We start from the raw sequence: 16,037 nt of genomic DNA, 5'->3' as shown, positions 1-16,037 counted from the left end.
TGGCCAGGCTGGTCTCAAACTCCTGGCCTTACGTTGTCCTCCCGCCTCAGCCTCCCAAAGTGCTGGGATTACAGGTGTGAGACCCTGTGTCTGACCGAATATTTTTGACTAACATAAATTTTCATCACTAGGCAATAGAGTATTTTTAAAGGTAAAAATGGAAATGCAGTATCAAAGGGCCGGGTGTGGTGGCTCATGCCTGTAATCCCAGCACTTTGGGAGGCCGAGGCAGGCGGATTACCTGAGATCAGGAGTTTGAGACCAGCCTGGCCAACATGATGAAATCCTGTCTCTGTTAAAATTCAAAAATTAGGCAGGTGTGGTGGCAGGTGCCTGTAATCCCAGCTATGCAGGAGGCTGAAGCAGGAGAATCACTTGACCCCAGGAGGGTTGCAGTGAGCCGAGATTGCACCACTGCACTCCAGCCTGGGCGACAGAGTGAAATTCCATCTCAAAACAAAATGCAGTATCAAAAAAGATTTTACTTGAGAAGATAAAAACTAATGTTTAATTAGTAAGCTTAAAGTTTGGGTAAAAAAATTAGGAAAACTGGAGGAATAAGAGTTCTGTGTTACCTGTTCAGCAGTCCACGGTAACATACAGGCTTCAGCTATTGCTGTCATAGCTTCTTTTGCATTGTTCCCACATTTCACATCTCCAATCTTGTCCACAAGGCCATCTAATACAATCTGAGCTGACGTTTTGGAAAAATTTCCCTTCTGGGCAATCAAAGCAACTATGTGAAGTTTCATTTGCATCACCTGAACAAGGATAAGTTCATAAAGTTAGGAGCAAGCCAAGGACATTTATTTATTTACTTGTATTAACAGCATGTAACAGATATGACATGGTTAGGGACAGCTGAGAACACAACTAAAGTAAAACGAGGATTTTAAACAAATATGCAAAATAATTTGTATCCTTTAATTGTTACCAATTACTTAACTGACAGTGAAGAGAGGGGAAAAAAAGCTACTCAGTGTTCCAAAATATTAACAAATAATATTGCACAGAAAGTTTATGAATTGAAAAATCTGATTTTTAAATTTTCCTCCTCTTATGATTATTTGCATTTAGTACTGAATACACATCCTAAAATACACAACAAATTACTACTGACTGTATAACTGAGAATTACTACTAGGGCTGCCTACAAAAACACTACAACCCTCTTATACACACACACAACGCAGAACTTGAGAGATTTTAGAGAACTTGTTGGCTTTTAAGTAAAAGAATAAAAACATCTGTGGAAAATAATTTAAAGATACTATTGTGATGGCAGATCTATGGGATTAAGGACCCCTTTGCTCATAAATATTTTTCTTTGTATTGTGTGAATATTTCAACTTTGTTAAGCCACTAGAAATTCTATTATACAGATTCATTTAGGTGACAAATACCCCCACTTATTTATTTATGTATGTACGTATTATTTGACAGATTCTTGTTCCGTCGCCCGGGCTGGAGTGCAGTGGTGTGATATCAGCTTACTGCAACCACTGCCTCCCGGGTTCAAGTGATTCTCATGCCTCAGCCGCCCAAGTAGCTGGGATTACTTATAGGCACCTGCCACCACGCCTGGCTAATTTTTGTATTTTTAGTAGAGATGAGGTTTCACCATGTTGGCCGGGCTGGTCTCGATCTCCTGACCTCAAGTAGATGTCAAGTGGATATCACCTCAGCCTCCCCAAGTGCTGAGATTACAGGCGTGAGCCACTGTGCCCAGCCACACAAACACCCTCTTTTAAAATGCAATTATCGCCTGGCTCATGCCTGTAATCCCAGCACTTTGGTAGGTTGAGGCAAGAGGAATGCTTGAGCCCGGGAGTTTAAGACCAGCCTGGTCAATATGGAGGGACCCCAGTTCTACAACAAGTACAAAAATTAGTTGGGTGTGGCCTTCGCCTGTAGTCCTAGCTACTTGGGAGGCTGAGGCTGCAGAGAGACATGTTCACACTACTGCACTCTAGCCTGGGCAACAGAGTGAGACTTTGTCTCAAACCCCCAAAATTTGACATAGCAGGCGTGTGAAAAAAAAAAAAAATGTAAAAAATTTTAAAAATAATCCCAAACCAAAAAACAAAACAAAGAAATGTAATTATCTTGAGTGGGACTTCTGCAATTGTAGAGTCAATACCTCTGAAAAACTGATCTTCCTTAAAGCAACATAGAACAGTGGCAAAAACTATACAAATCAACTTACCTCACAACTTTGACAATTAAAAAAGGCTTGTAACAATACAAGAACCATTTAAAGACAGCATGCTGAAATTTCAGTAAGGACAGTGAGGTTTCTGGTGATTTAACTTGCCTTGTTCCCCTTTTCTTCCAGCTCCACAGTAGCCTTCAAAACCTGAAGTCTTGTAACCATAGCAACTATGAAAACCAAGAGCTGTGCAGCCACTGGCAGGTGGGGGGACAGCTCAGGTTTGGACTTCCTCAAAAAGTTTTGACCCAAAGTACTGTCTTTTCTGGCTGCTTCCTAGAAAAGCTCCATTTGAAGGGCCTGTTATTTGACTGGACTGTAGCTAGCTCAGTGGGAAAAGCCCTATCCTCAGGGATTTTGTTGAAAACAACAAAAACAATGAGTGGCAACTGCTTAACATCTAACATCAGAGCTGTGTAAGTCCACAATACCAGTTGGGGGAAACCAGCTTGGTCAAAAACATAAAAGGATCTAGGGAATGAGATATCCACAGAGGACTCTGAGAATCTAGAAGGTCGTGCAAATTTTCAAGGTTGTGTGTATGCCCAGGAAAGACTGAAAAGGGACCTAATCTCGGATCTCTGACTGACCTTCAAGACCTTGCTTTAAAAGTGAATTCCAGGGTAAAGCTGTAAAGTGCCTGAGTATCTCTGGCATGAACCAGCGCGCGCACACACACACGCACACACACACACACACGCCCTTGGCAGAGGGTGGGAGACAGATCATATTGGTTCAAGGCATTTAAGAAAATCTGTTCAGTCATTAGCTCGTCATTAAGTTAACCGAGGAGAGAGTCTTTGGTGGCTGAAAATCAAAATCACAATGAGATTACAATTCATACTCTCTAAGAATTTGAGAAAAAAACTAGCAAGGTGTAGTGATGCACGCCTGTGGTCCCAACTACTCTGGAGGCTAAAATGGGAAGATCTCTTGAGCCTAAGATGTCAACGCTGCAGTGAGCCACGTTTGCACCACCACACTCCAGCCTGGACAACTGAGTGAAGGCCTTTCTCAAAAAAAAAAAAAAAAAAAAAAAAGTGCTGTGAGAGCAAGAGGACAACTCACAACTCAAGAATCTTTTAGAATATTTAGCCTTTGTGGAGCTGGCCTATACGAATAAGGTGCTATGTAACCTATGTAACACAATCTAAGGGAAACACAGTGTATGAGAGAGCTAAACATCCTAGAGGGAAAACAAGAGGTGGCAGCAGAAGAGAAACCAAAGAGACTAGCAGGATGCCAAAAATAAACCTGATACATTTCAAGTTTGTTTAGCATGAGGTCTATTTTATGTACATCTAGAAAAAGAGAAGGAAACTTTTTCTCATTTACCTTCCTGCACCACTTTCCTATACTTCCCTCTATACCCGCCCCTTAGACTAATAACTTGGTACTGCTAAATTTCAGCTCTATTATCAGTTAATGGGGCTATACAATTGATTATATGCTAAATTTTCATTGGCAATTTAAGGACTGCACTTATTTTTTATCCCATCAAATAAAAAAGCTATCTGTTTATTTCTCCCTTGAATATGTAAAGATTAGATAAGAAGCCTTCTAGGCCTAAAAGTGAGAAGAAAAAAATGCATATATCTAAATTATACAAATTATATATGGATGTATATATTTACATATTTATACATATATAAATCCCTAGTTATATAAAGTTATACAGTTGACCCTTGTACAACACGGGTTTGTACTGCAAAGATCCACTTATGCATGAATTTTCTTCTGCCTCTGCCACTCCTGCATCAGCAAACCCCTTTTCTTACTTTCTCCTCCTCAGCCTATTCAACATGAAGATGATGGGAACTGAAGACCTTTATGATGATCCATTGCCATTTAATAAATAGTAAATATGTTTTCTATTCTTTAGGATTTTCTTAATCACATTTTTTCTCTAGCTTACTTTAATTGTAAAAATACAATATACAATACATGTAACATACAAAATACGTTAACTGACTATGTTATCAGTAGGGCTTCTGGCAACAGTAGGCTATTAGTAAAGTTCTTGGGGAGTCCAGAGTTATATGTGAAGTTTCAACTACACAAGGGGTAGTGCCCCTAATTGCCACATTGTTCAAGAGTCAACTGTAGTTATGTGTTCAATCAAAATGCACACACCCCATTGTTCATTAAAAATCATTACCAAGCTGGGCACGGTGGCTCACACCTGTAATCCCAGTACTTTGGGAGGCCAAGACGGGCAGATCATCTGAGGTCAGGAGTTCGAGACCAGCCTGACTAACATAGAGAAACCCGTCTCTACTAAAAATACAAAACTAGCCGGGCGTGGTGACGGGTGCCTGTAATCCCAGCTACTCGGGAGGCTGAGGCAGGAGAATCACTGGAACCCAGGAGGCAGAGGTTGCAGTGAGCCAAGATCATGCCATTGCACTCCAGCTGGGGCAACAAGAGTGAAACTCCATCTCAAAAAAAAAATTAAAAAAAAAAAAATTCATTACCAAAACTATTCTATTACTCCATAGGATGATGTAATGTAAATTACTTCAATAAAAGATATCAAATCTCACATTTTAAATACCTGAAAATTAGTTTCTTTCCATCCAGGTTTCTTGGCTAGCATCCTCACTAATGCCTGGCATGGCATTTCAGTTCGGTCCATTAGCTCAACAGCCTTGAAGTAAAATAAGAGAATAAAAGAGTTAAAGGGTTAAAGATTAGTTCCAAAGGAAGAGTAAATACCAAAGTCAAGTAAGTGGTTACCTCTGAAGGAAGGAGTAGACTAGAACTGAGAAGGGTTATTGAGGGAGCTTATATAGCTTCTGCTGTTATGCTTTATTTCTTTGTGTTTTTATGTCTATAATGCTTTATTTCTTAAGCTAGATGGTTGGTATATGGCTGTTAAATTAGTATCACTGAACATTTATCTCACATTTCAGGAATTCACAAAAAGTTTGCTCCATGCAAAATAATAGTTTTCATTTGCCTAGTGTGTGGCAGAAACTGCTTATATATATTTTCTCTTCCTTGATTTTCCTAAAAACAGCAAAGCAGAATAGATTCGAAGTTCTAAAGTATTGAATATTAAAGATGTACAAACTCAGATCTAAACCGAATGGGCAGCAGAAGCAGGACTGGAAGGCTTCTCTGCCTTAAGTGACAGTGCTCTTGCAGTTGCTCCTTACCCTTCCTCATTAGAATCACCCGGTATGTGCCAAAATGAACTGCCATGTTCCTTTACAACACACGTTTTTGAGAGGTTTTGTCCAATTCTACCAAGGAATCATGATGATAAAGCCGGAAAAAAGTACTGGATGAGGGATGGTTTAAGTAGAGAGACCTATTTGCCTAGGAAGTTTATGAGCGAGTACCATAGTTAAAAAATTAATCTAAGCAAGACTGGGCCGGCTGCAGTGGCTCATCCCTGTAATCCCAGCACTTTGGGAGGCCGAGGTGGATGGATCATGAGGTCAGGAGATCGAGACCATCCTGGCTAACACAGTGAAACCCCGTCTCTACTGAAAATACAAAAAATTAGCCGGGCGTGGTGGCGGGCGCCTGTAGTTCCAGCTACTCAGGAGGCTGAGGCAGGAGAATGGCGTGAACCCAGGAGGTGGAGCTTGCAGTGAGCTGAGATCATGCCACTGTACTCCAGCCTGGGCAACAGAGCAAGACTCTGTCTCAAAAAAAAAAAAAAAAAAAAAAATTTAATCTAAGCCTTATAATTCAGAATAAGAATATAATTTTCTTAAGTATTAAGTCATGAGCTTATAGAGGCCATAGAATACTGATGTTTAAAGATAGCAAACACTACACAGCTACAAGAAATAAAAAGTCCCACCTCATCTTTAATGCCATGAAGTGTTCGCTGGTTATAAAACACAGCAATTAGGACAAATTCTTTATTATCAATTTCACTGCTTCCATATAATCTGATTTTCTTTCATACTCAATTCATCCCTATGCACTACCTTCTGGAACTCTTCCATACAAGCCAGCCTTTCTTTCCAGTTACTGCTGTCAAGAAGCTGTATACAGGTAGGGGGAAGAACAGCTGAAGCTTTTTCTTCACATACTTCTATCTGTAAGATACAAAAACATATTAGAATTAGGAATTGCTTAAGGGAACAGATGACAAAAATGTAAACATACTCCAGTCAAAACTAAAAGAATATTCCCATGGTATGCTATAGTTTCTGAGGCTTCTATTATACTTTGATAAAGGAGACTGTCCAAGGCAGTTTCAATAAGCTAAAAGATATCAGTTAACTGTATGTTGTAGAACCCACCAACAACTCCAGTCTTCTCATAGGTCTCACTTTGCAGGGTTCATGAGTTTCAGGCTCAGTGTGTAATACTGACCGAGAGCTCAGGCTCCACTATTTCTTTAGTCTCCAGTCCTTTCTTGTTCTTGGTTCCAGTATTCCCTGTGCCTCCCGGTGCAGCTGGTTTCCCCTTCTTCGGTGGCCCACCAGCCTAAAACAATTTAAAAAATAAAAATTAAACCACTTAAGGATTTAAAATGGTGGAGTTATTTTTTATTTTTTTGAGACAGTGTCTCATTTTGTTGTCGAGCTTGGAACGCAGTTGCACAAGCTCGGCTCACTACAGGCTCAACCTCCTGGGCTCAAGGGATCTGCCTTCCCACCTCAGCCTACTGTGTAGCTGGGACCACAGGCGTGTGCTACCATGCCTGGCTAATTAAAAAAAATTTTTTTGTAGAGACAGAAAACATGGTTTTGCCATGTTGCCCAGGCTGGTCCCGAATTCCTGGCCTCAAGTGATCCTCCTGTCTTGGCCTCCCAAAGTGCTGGGATTACAAGCATGAATCACTGTACCTGGCCTAAAACAGTGGTTTTAAAACTTTTATTGAGTCACATACTCCCTCAAAAATTTGATTAAAATGAGGGATTACCCTAAAATAAACATTTTTTGTACCTACAAAATTTAGCACAGTTTCAAGGTCAGACAGAACCCCTGAAGACCACCCATGGGGTAATCTGTAGACCCCATATTGAAAACTTGAATTTAGAATTAATGAGATAAATGAAACAAAAGAGATGGCCTGAAATTATACTACATTTACAAATTAATTTGAGAATGACATCCCTATACCTTTTTTTTTTTTTACATTTATTTGGGGTTTGTTTGTTTTCTGAGACAGGGTCTTGCTCTGTCATCCAGGCTGGAGTGCAGTGGCCCGATCACCGCTCACTGTAGCCTTGACCTCCTGGGCTTAAGTGAGCCTCCCATCTCAGCTTCCCAAGTAGCTGAGCGCAGTAGTTCACACCTGTAATCCCAGCACTCTGGGAGGCTAAGGATCCCTTGAGCCCAGGAGTTTAAGACCAGCCTGGGCAGTATGGCAAAACCCCATCTTTACAAAAAATACAAAAAATATTCATTCCACTCCAGTTTTCAGAAGTCCCAAGATACAAAAGCAGAATATGTACAGGGGGAAAAAGTCACAAGAAAATAGTATATCACAATGTACACAGCAAATGATAACTATATTATGGCAACACGCATCACCATTCACATTGTTCCTTCTACCTATTTTGGATATTTGTTATGAAATGCCGCAAACCTAAAAAGAAAAGATAAAATAACAGAGGACCAAATTAGTCTTCAGCATCCAGAGCTGTTCTGAAACTAATGTTATCTTGAATATATTCCAATATTTTAAGTTGTAGTTAGCAAAACTAAGGATGCCAGTTTTTAACTAAATGGAAGCCTGTAATACTTACCATGTCATATCAACAGTATGGTTTTGTTGGTTCATAGTAATAACCCCATAAAGGGATTTATATTCTAACCCTAAATATAGAAAATTCTGTACTCTTTGATTAACTACGATACCTCTTCTGGATTTTTCTCTGTAATAGCATTCTCTATATGGAAAGATACTTCAAATAACAAATCTCCTACTATTCTTTTTGTTGTTGTTAACAGACATCAATTTTTACTTATTAATTGACAGATTTATTGAGGCTGGGCATGGTGGCTCATGCCTGTAATTTCAGCACTTTGGGAGTCTGAGGCAGGCAGATAATTTGAGGTCGGGAGTTTGAGACCAGGCTGGACAACATGGTGAAACCTTGTCTCTACTAAAAATACAAAAATTAGCCAGGCATGGTGGCAGGTGCCTGTAATGCCAGCTACTTGGGAGGCTGAGGCAGGAGGATTCCTTGAACCTGGGAGGCAGAGGTTGCAGTGAGCCGAGATTGTATCACTGCACTGCAGTCTGGGCAACAGAGCGAGACTCCATCTCAAAAAAAAAAAAAAGTTAAGATAGTAAATTTTATGTTAAATTGACAAAACACACTTCTGTGCCTTTGTTACCATTTTTATCTCTATTAAAGCTTCAAATAGCTGAATTTATTGCTGGAATATCCTATCTTCATTAACAGATTTTCTGCTGTATTTTTAATGTGGCAAATTATTTCATTTATCAAACAAAATAATTTTAGAGGAACAACCATGAACCTGAGACTCACACCCTTCCTTACTAAATTCTATTTTCAAATAATCTATTAACCTTAGCAGCAGGTGCCTTTTTTAGAGGTCCTGGTTTGGGTGCAGAAATGTCCTTTGTGTCCTTATCTCCTGCAGCCCCTGAAGCAGCAGTCCTTCCAGGCAGAGGTTTGAATTCCTTCTTATCAGCAGCTAGTCCGGCTTTCTTACCATGTATCAATTCTACCTTTTCTGAACATTCTTTGATCTGGAGAATGAAAATGAGATGAACATCATTAAGCCCAACTTTGAAACACAACCACTATGTTATTACATTTCTAAACCACAACTACACGTAAGAATTCAGAGAAATGGCTGGGCAAGGTGGCTCAAGCCTATAATCCCAGCACTTTGGGAGGCCGAGATGGGTGGATCACTTGAGGTCAGAGGTCCGAGACCAGCCTGGCCAACATGGTGAAACCCTGTCTCTACCAAAAACACAAAAAAATTAGCTGGGCATGGTGGCAGATGCCTATAATCCCAGCTACTTGGGAGGCTGAGGCACAAGAATCATTTGAACTCAGGAGGCAGAGGTTGCAGTGAGCTGAGATTGTGCCATTTGCACTCCATCCTGGGCGACAGACTGAGACTCGTTGCCAGAAAAAAAAAAATTCAGAGAAAAAATTTCCCTTTCAACAAATATAAATTATCCACACTTTTCTGGCAGTAGGTAGGCATATGTAAGATATTAATCTGACATTTTATTTCTTTACAAATTAGAATTGTAATAAACTTAAAATGACCACATTGTTTATGGAAGACATTCACATATAGGAAGGTAACTTTATGGACTTTAGAAATAAATTTATTTCACAGAACTGTTTTCATCTTCTCTACAGACTGGTCACTCAGCTTTTTTTGGTTACAATTTGAAAGATATTTCTACTATTGTCACCATCATGGCCTTGAATGAAACTTAAATTCTCAAAAGCTATGTTTTCAAACTCTAGGTGTGAACTACCAGTGGAGGATGAAATAAATTTCCTGAGGTGATATCAGCATTTTTTTTCTTAGTAAAACAACAGACAAAATTGAAGACAAAAAGTACCAGAGAGCATCCTCCAAAACTTGTTTCAAGTATGCATTTCTTTCCTACTGTAAAGGGCAATTTAAAAAAAAAATCAAGAAATCCCAATCAAAAGAATACCAGTACTCTCCAATTGTCAAGAGACAAAGCCATGATGCAAAGAGACAGGACTGTTGTCCAAATTCAGTCCAATCCATTACTAACCTACCTTATCAAGCTTGAGTTTGTCCACATCAGCTAAGAATGGGTTTACTGCTTTCTCGCCAACCACTTTCAAAGCAGTACCCAATGCTTCAAATGCAGCATCTCTGACTTCAGGAGCAGAATCATTGATGTGCTATAGTCCAGAAGTAAGCAAAATATTAATGCAAGGTATTTTAGGCATTACTCATTTTAATTCAGACTGATGGTTGCTGGATAAAGAATTTGCTTTTTACAATTTTCTGAAGCTAAGTGTAGCTTTCCTTGTGCCAACTGACAGTTCCTCTTTCAAAAATTCTTTCTGGGCCAGGCACGGTGGCTCATGCCTGTAATCCCAGCACTTTGGGAGGCCAAGACAGGTGGATTATCTGAGGTCAGGAGTTTGAGACCAGCCTGGCCAACATGGTGAAACCCCATCTGTACTAAAATACAAAAACTAGCCAGGCATGGTGGCATGCACCTTTAATCCCAACTACTCAGGAGGCTCAGGCAGGAGAATTGCTTGAGCCTGGGAGGCGGAGGTTGCAGTGAGCCAAGATTGTGTCACTGCACTCCAGCCTGGGCAACAGAGCTAAACTCCATCTCAAACAAAAAAAACAAAAACAAAAACAAACAAAAAAATTCTTTCTGGGTTAAGGAAACCCTTGGTAATCCATTTAGCAAAATTAAGTGCTTCCTTTTCCTCTTACCCTCTATCTAAAATGACTCATTCCCAGATGATCTTCAAATACTCCACATTTGATGCCTATGCTTGGCCAGATCCAGCTGAACACCAGTATATGGGCCAAGAAAGAAACAAAATATTTAACAGTTAATGGAATCATAACACTAACTTGTGCTTTCTTTCAAGAAGAGGAACACAGTTAGGAGAATTTGGATGCAGTTTCCAAGCTGCAAAGAGTCTGCTCCTCAAAAGATTATGACCTCTATAGTCTGAAAGTCAAGTAGTCACTGTACATAATTAGCAGGAAAAAAATCCTGCCTAGGTATAATTTCAATATTCCCCCAATTTCAAGGAGAGTCTGTACCTTAAGTAGTGCAGCACAAAAGGGCTTTAGCAAGCTCTTTGGCAGGGTAGAAGCAGTGCAGTGGCGGAAACTTCTTGCAATAAAAAGAGATGTCTGCTGCTTGATGGTTGGATTTTTATTATCCATTACTGCTAAAACATCCTCACTGATGTTCTGTAGTGTGGTCTTTAGAAAGAAAATGTGCTTAATGAACTTTTTTCAATTGTAAAGAACAATCAAAATATTATATTGACAAACTTTACTTCAGATAAAACCACAAATTCATGCTGTCAACTTACAGTAAGGAAGATTGCATCAATTGCCTCCTGCAAGGCTTGTACCACTTGAGGTTTCTTCTCTTTGAATTTCTCCAAGATGGTTGGCACAACCTGTAAAAGTGAATGGCTAGAACATTATTCGGCAACAAAGAGGAATGATATATTTATGTACACCAGAACATGGCTGAACCTTAAAAATAGTATGCTAAGTTTAAAAAAAGCCAGTCATAGGCTGGGCACAGTGACTCATGCCTGTAATCCCAGCATTTTGGGAGGCTGAGGCAGGTGGGTTGCTTGAGGCCGGGAGTTCAAGACCAGCCTAAGCAACAGAGTGAGATCTTGTCTCTACTAAAACAAACAAAAAAATTAGCCAGGTGTGGTGGTATGTGCCTGTGATCCCAGCTACTTGGGAGGCTGAGGTGGGAGGATCACTTGAACCCAGGAGGTCAAAGCTGCAGTGAGCTGTGACTGTACCACTGTATTGTAGCCTGGGCAACACAGCAAAACTCTGTCTTCCAAAAAAAAAAAAAAAAGCAGTCGCAAAGACCATGCTTTGTATGATGACTCCATTTACATGAAATGTTAAAACCACAGAGACAAAAAAGTAGATTAGTGGTTGCTAGGGTCAAGGGCAGGGAGCAGCACGGGGAGTGACTGTTAATGGGCAAGGGGTTTCTTTCTGAGGTGATGAAAATGTTCTGGAATTAGATAGTGCTGATAGTTACATAACATTGTGAATATTCTAAAATCATTTTAAGAGGGTAAATTTTATGGTACGTAAGTTTTATCTCAATAAAACTTACTTTCTAAAAAACCACCTTGTCTCCACCAAAACAAACCAATAAAGCAAACATTTAAGTGGAATAAAAAGTCATTTCCTTTCTTGAAGGACATAGAATCTTATGCTGCAATAATGAAGAATTCTCATTCTCTCCCACTATGGCAGTGCTTCTCAATCTATCTGCTGCCTCTGCACCACAGGGTCTCGCCCTGTCACCCAGGTGGGAGTGCAGTGGGATGAACATGGCACACTGCAGCCTTGGCCCGCTGGGCTCAAGTAATCCTCTCATCTCAGCCTCCCGAGTAGGTAGGTCTCAGGTATATGTCACCACATCTGATAATTTTTTTTTTTTTTTTTTTTTTTTGAGACGGAGTCTCGCTCTGTCGCCCAGGCTGGAGTGCAGTGGCCGGATCTCAGCTCACTGCAAGCTCCGCCTCCCGGGTTTATGCCATTCTCCTGCCTCAGCCTCCCGAGTAGCTGGGACTACAGGCACCCGCCACCTCGCCCGGCTAGTTTTTTGTATTTTTTAGTAGAGACGGGGTTTCACCGTGTTAGCCAGGATGGTCTCGATCTCCTGACCTCGTGATCCGCCCGTCTCGGCCTCCCAAAGTGCTGGGATTACAGGCTTGAGCCACCGCGCCCGGCCTAATTTTTTTTTTTAATTATTAACTTCTTGACCACTTCCCTGTAAATATAATTTTTTATTTTATTTTTTGTCGAGATGGGGGTTTCTCCATGTTGCCCAGGCTGGAGAAGGAAATTTCTAAGGTCCAAAGGACACAGTAAAGCTCAATGGCATCCAAAAAAAGGAAAAAATTGTTTTCAAGATTTCACAGAAGTGGTTATAGACTACTTGGTATAGTTCAAGGACTATGGTTCCCATGGAAAAATATGAGACTTTTTAATACTAGTTATAAACTTGAACATCAAGATATTTTAATGCCTATAAAGCTAACGTTCACTTTTATAAATATTGCCAAAAAGACAGTTTGTAAACATTTAAAGAAAATAAAGCCAAGTCACTAACATGCTTGATACTAACACCATATATATTACAGTATTAAGGCAGGGGAGACCCCAAACTCTAGAGCAATGGAGACATTCTTTAACCAGGACAACAAAGTTAAACAAAGCCAGAATCAGAACTCAAACTGGAAAGCCAGGCAATTATCCAATCATAATTTGGTAAATTAAAATGAATTTTAGGCCGGGTGTGGTGGCTCAAGTCTGTAATCCCAGCACTTTGGGAGGCTGAGGCAGGCAGATGGCTTGAGCCTAGGATTTCGAGACCAGACTGGGCAAGATGGCGAAACCCCATCTTTACCAAAAATACAAAAAGTAGTCAAGCGTGGTGGGGTGTGCCTAAAGTCCCAGCTACTCGGGAGACTGAGGTGGGAAGATCACCTGAGCCTAAGAGGTTAAGGCTGCAGTGAACTGAGATGGTGCCACTGTACTCCAGCCTGGGTGACAAAGTGACACCCTGTCTCAAAAAAACAAAAAAAAAATTAAAATTATTCTCTGAACTGATATTTAAGTGGTTTAGGAAAAAACTGTTATCTTGAAAAATTATTCCCAATACAAAAGTGTGAAATATCCTACTAAGTAACACAAAATTGACGGAAATAGCGTATACACATAGATATTATATAATACTGATTGCTACAAAAATAGATTTTAATTTTATTTCAATTTATGATGTACATGTCTAAGGGTTTTATAGACCCTTATTTTTATTTCCCTAGTAATAAGCCAGTCATGATTTATTTTTATTTGGTAGTGTCTTCTTTTTCTTCAGTTAAGTTCTCTGAGATTATTTTTAATGCTATGAGTAAGCAAGCTCCAAATACCATAGCTCATGTGAGGATTAGCTTCACAATATAAAATGGACACACGACTAGGGACTATTAGGAAACTCCTAAGTCAATCTAGGGAATCAAATGATGAAGTGGCTAGCAAGCTAAACTCTAAAGATCAATAAGGTCAATTTTTAGGATGCTGAGCCATTCTTAGTAATTCAGACCAGATTTAGAGGCCAAAGGACAGAAGCCACAGTTAAAGAAAACATCTTAATTAATTAAAATTATTACCAAATTTGATTGGAAACAAACTTATACAAATAGTATAGGCAACAAATGTCTCCAGTCAGATTTTCTTTGAATAAGTAAAATGGAGATAACCTATATAAAATATATAACATTGTAACCTATATAAAACTCTCAAATACATAAGTAAATTATATATTAAAATAGGAAAACACTATAAAATATATTTTATATATTAACCTCACAGTTTTACATTTATAGTTTTTTATTGCCTTTCCTACTCTCATTTTCATTCTGGTCCTGGTCATTACAAGTTTTGTTTCATCTTGTTATAATGTGTATAATGTTGTAAGAACAAAGTAAGATACTAGTAAGTAAGTAAATAAATCAACTCAACTAAGTACTTTAGGCCTAGTCCCTGACTTTCTACACAAGGCCTATAAATTTTGTTATAACTGACATCTACTGAAATTTATAAGATATGCTGAATATTAACAAAACAGAGAGAAATTTACTTGTACAATATATACACATCTATGCCAAGGAGTTGTTTTAAAGCAAACAGCAAACTAGAACTACCATTTTTGATAAATTTTGTTGATCTGTATCTAAAAAGGAGTGTTACTTACATGTCCTGCATATTGTCCAAATTTCTTCCTTAGCCCAACAGCCAGGCCAGTAAGACATTTTGCTGCCAAAGCCACCAACATGACATTGGTATCCTTTCCAACAACCTACAAGTGGGGGGAGGCGCGTGGAAAGGAAAACAAAATAGTCACAGCCATGTAGAAGAGTATTGAAATTTTATTCTCAAAAGAACTCTGAGGCCAGGTGCAGTGGCTCACGCCTGTAATCCCAGCACTTTGGGAGGCAGAGGTGGGTGGATCACCTGAGGTCAGGAGTTCGAGATGAGCCTGACCAACATAGTGAGACCCTGTCTCTAATAAAAATACAAAATTTAGCCAGGCATGATGGCAGGCACCTGTAATCCCAGCTACTTGGGAGCCCAAGGCAGGAGAATCACTTGAACGCGGGAGGTGGAGGTTGCAGTGAGCCAAGATTGCACCATTGCACTCCAGTCTGTGCAACAAAGCGAGACTCCATCTCGGAAAAAAAAAAAAAAAAAGAACTCTGAAAGCTCTTATGCTAATATATGACCAATTCTATTTACTACAAGATAGGAGAAATTCTTCTTTCATTGTACTGAATTTGGGAGCTTCGCTTCATTATGTTTAGTCTTCTATCTTGAAGTTCTACTAATAAAACATAGATAAAACCACAACATCAAATTTCTCACTATCCAGTAGTGGCAGTCTGGGCTGCCAGCACTGTTCAACTGTGCAGGAAATGACCCTGATAATGGCAGAGAGACTAGAGGTCTGCTGACTTTGCTTTGGGACAAGGAAAATGAAAAGACAACGTATCTCTGAAAGACACGACTGGGCAACAGCTCTAGCATTCATTACCAAGAAGCACCAGTAGAAACTGCTGCAGGTACCTTCAGGAAGTCCATGGGGACTCTAAATTGTTAATGCTATTGCAACCATTCTTCTGAGGAAGCTTCTGGCCTTGAGGCTGCCACTTCAGTCATCTAATGATGGTTAAGCTTTGATTCAGAGTCTCAGTTGATTCTCCTCTAGCACTGCTTACACTACTGCCCTCCTATGCCACTCCCCACAAAGCCCAGCACTTATCTAAACTCATGGGTAGTAGCTGCATTTGTGTCAATTTAGCAAGACAGTGATTATGACTGGGTTCCTTCCTGGTAAGATTTTGCTGTGGTACACTGCCCAATCAGTTGGTGTTAAAAGGCTGCTTTATGATACAATAATATAGGCACAGTGGCATATTCCTGTAGTCCCAGCTACTTGGGAGGCTGAGGCAAAAGGATCACTCACTTGAACGTGGCAGGCAGAGGTTGCAGTGAGCCAAGATTGCGCCACTGCACTCCAGCCTGGACACCAGAGCAAGACTCTCTCTCTCTCTCACACACACACATGCATGCACAC

General features: G+C 39.9%; 1 protein-coding gene across 3 annotated transcripts in view; it reads right to left on the bottom strand.

Annotated features, from left to right (window-relative positions):
• Positions 1–16,037, bottom strand: part of CKAP5 (cytoskeleton associated protein 5) — a 101,791-nt gene that overhangs the window by 44,954 nt on the left and 40,800 nt on the right. For all 3 annotated transcript variants that reach the window (XM_025355907.1, XM_025355908.1, XM_025355906.1), the window contains exons 9-17: positions 14,658–14,762; positions 11,227–11,316; positions 10,949–11,113; positions 9,928–10,056; positions 8,718–8,900; positions 6,545–6,658; positions 6,154–6,264; positions 4,764–4,856; positions 576–761 (exon numbers count right to left, since the gene is read on the bottom strand). In XM_025355907.1, the coding sequence (XP_025211692.1) occupies positions 576–761; positions 4,764–4,856; positions 6,154–6,264; positions 6,545–6,658; positions 8,718–8,900; positions 9,928–10,056; positions 10,949–11,113; positions 11,227–11,316; positions 14,658–14,762 (1,176 nt within the window). The remainder of the gene's footprint in view (positions 1–575; positions 762–4,763; positions 4,857–6,153; positions 6,265–6,544; positions 6,659–8,717; positions 8,901–9,927; positions 10,057–10,948; positions 11,114–11,226; positions 11,317–14,657; positions 14,763–16,037) is intronic.

Source organism: Theropithecus gelada, chromosome 14 (assembly GCF_003255815.1).
Source record: "Theropithecus gelada isolate Dixy chromosome 14, Tgel_1.0, whole genome shotgun sequence".
Lineage (NCBI taxonomy): Eukaryota > Metazoa > Chordata > Mammalia > Primates > Cercopithecidae > Theropithecus > Theropithecus gelada.
Note: the sequence above shows the minus strand (reverse complement) of the source record. Positions and strands in the feature narration are given on the sequence as shown.